Source organism: Cyclopterus lumpus, chromosome 19, assembly GCF_009769545.1.
Source record: "Cyclopterus lumpus isolate fCycLum1 chromosome 19, fCycLum1.pri, whole genome shotgun sequence".
NCBI classification, from domain to species: Eukaryota; Metazoa; Chordata; class Actinopteri; order Perciformes; family Cyclopteridae; genus Cyclopterus; species Cyclopterus lumpus.
Window position 1 is genome coordinate 155270 of NC_046984.1, and position 2231 is coordinate 157500.

General features: G+C 48.0%; 1 protein-coding gene across 6 annotated transcripts in view; it reads left to right on the plus strand.

The window, feature by feature from the left end:
* The window catches only part of si:dkey-94l16.4 (transcription factor 20), a 12134-nt gene continuing 9903 nt past the window's right edge, over positions 1–2231 (plus strand). For 4 of the 6 annotated variants that reach the window (XR_004611600.1, XR_004611602.1, XR_004611601.1 and 1 more), the window contains exons 1-2: positions 1–224; positions 1240–2231. The exon at positions 1240–2231 is cut by the window's right edge and continues 1680 nt beyond it. Coding sequence is in view for 1 of the 6 variants with exons in the window: in XM_034558297.1 (XP_034414188.1) it covers positions 1245–2231 (987 nt within the window). In the remaining 5 variants the exon portion in view is untranslated. Of the gene's footprint in view, positions 225–249; positions 636–693; positions 1089–1239 lie in introns of those variants that run through there. The other 2 variants (XR_004611603.1, XR_004611604.1) reach the window with 2 other exon arrangements.

Below are 2231 nucleotides of genomic sequence, written 5' to 3' on the forward strand. Positions count from 1 at the left end.
TTTTATTATGAAGGGGAATCCGGAAGTGTGAGATTATACTCAATTGTCGTGACACTGCTGCTATCAGAGAAGTGTGTTCCTGGAAAGTGTGGATCTGTGTTTAATTGGGAACTGTCTGTGTGTCCAGTGTTAGTAGGATTGGGTAGAGTAGATGTGTTACTGAGAGAGATGCAGGCTGCGACCTATTCTTAACTGGACGTTTTTAAACGAGCTCTCCCTTCCGGGTAAGTTTTGCTAAGCGCCACGGCAATACCGCCACTCTGTCTTTGTTTCACAGAGCCGGGCCTTGCCCCGATGCGCACCGTTCTCTGATATATGGAACGTGTTGCCAAACTCCACGGGAAGTGTTTCACAATTAAATAATACCTTGCATCTCGTTCAATTTAGGGATGTAGCAGAAAGCAAAACATTCATTCTTGAACCGCTGAAATTCACTCGGCAAAGAACGCCCTTTTTAAAGCAAGATCTAACATTTTACAATTGGGTTGAACGTTGTAGTCCCAACAAAGTTACTAAGCGTCGTAACGTTAGTGTGCTAACGATGTAGCACCACTAGCGTTAAGCTAACGTTAGACAAGTTGGCATGGGATAGTAATAAGGAGCTTCTTGCGGGAGAAGACCTCGCCGAAATGAAGGTTGGCCGCCATATATCAATAGCAGTTGTAAAGGCAGTTATCTGGCGCGTGACTTTCTGTCTTTAATGATAATCACTTTAAGTTTCCAGGTATTGTATGCAGTTCGGCACACGGCAACGTTACTGGTGCTAAGACTGGCCTAGCTAGCGTTAGCTATGGTTATTCAGAGCTAGCTATCTTAGCAACCCTGGCCTAGCAACTTTGGTGGTAAGAAGTCAGCCGGTCACCTGTTGTCTGGAAAGACATTAACGATATGTATTGAACCCAGCAACCTGCTATTATGAATATTCATAAATATGAATTTCATTTCTAAATGAGCCCAATCGTAAAGTATCAATCAATGCTGTGTTCTCTAACGGAATCCCATTACACGCCAGGTTCCTCGCTAATGTCAACGTTCTGACTTGGCTGTAAGGGAGACAAAGGGATTGAATAAGAAAGAGACAAGTTAAGGTGATTGAGCTTAGTGGTCAAAATAACTTCTATGTCATCTAGTTCCTAGAGTGGTTGACCAACATAAAAAAAGCAATCCTAATTAAATGCATTATGTGCATCTTCCTAGACGTAACTCATTTATATAAGCAGCACCACTTTATTTTCACAGTTGTGATGGAGCAGCCACCTGGGAGCTTAGATGATCTACAGCCTCAAGACCTCTCCACATCCAGCATCCCCGCTGGGATCGACCTGACCAGGAAAGGTGAGGAATGCGTCCTCAACAGCCCGACCCTCGATGCTGTGCATATGGTAAAGAGCCCCAGCTGGTACCCAAACCTGGGGACCAGCAACCCTGGATTAGTCTTCTCTGAGACTGGCTCCTCAGAGACCACTCTCCAATCAGGGGAACTAATTCAACCAGACAATGCCTTCTCCCACACTACAGTCACCCTCTCCTACGTAAGCAGGTCTCGCGTCTTCTCCGCTCACGACTCCCTGTCTCGGCGTTCGCCCCTGTATGGTGTGCCGCCTATTAGCAAGTTGTCCCTCCACTCTCCTTGTGACTTAGATATTGGGCTTGAGGAGACTGGCTATACACTGAACCAGCATTACTTGGAGCAGGTTGATGGGCCCATGGACCTTGCCACTCAGACGCACCTTTTTCAGTCATTGGCTCAGGTGGGACCAGAGAAAGATGGGGGAGTGTGCCTAGCGCAGGAGCCTCAGGAGTTAATTTCTAGTGGCAGAGAAAAGCATGGAAACGGTAAGGAGGATCACAGCCTTTCTCTGAAAAAGAGTGGGGGTTTGGAAAATGGACAGGGTGGTAGCTGCTCCAGTTCAGGTGTTTGTGCCAAAATCTCACCGGAGACGCTCACCTCTGCCACAGGGGAGGATGAGGAGAGGGGCAGCTCTGAGGTGCTCTCTCTCACGTGTAAGAAATGGGACCCAGTAGTCGTCTCGGGCAGTGTGGGTGCTAGAGAACTGTCTTCACAAGGCAGGGAGTACATCAGTCCTCTGGAGGACCCCGTCTCCCCCTCCGCTACCTCGCTGGACAATGTGGAGGATGTGTTCGTCCTGCCTCAGGCCTCAAGCTCACCCAGCGGTGATAACTCTTATCTCGAGACATTTGATGTGGTTGCCTGGGATGGCTTGAGGACA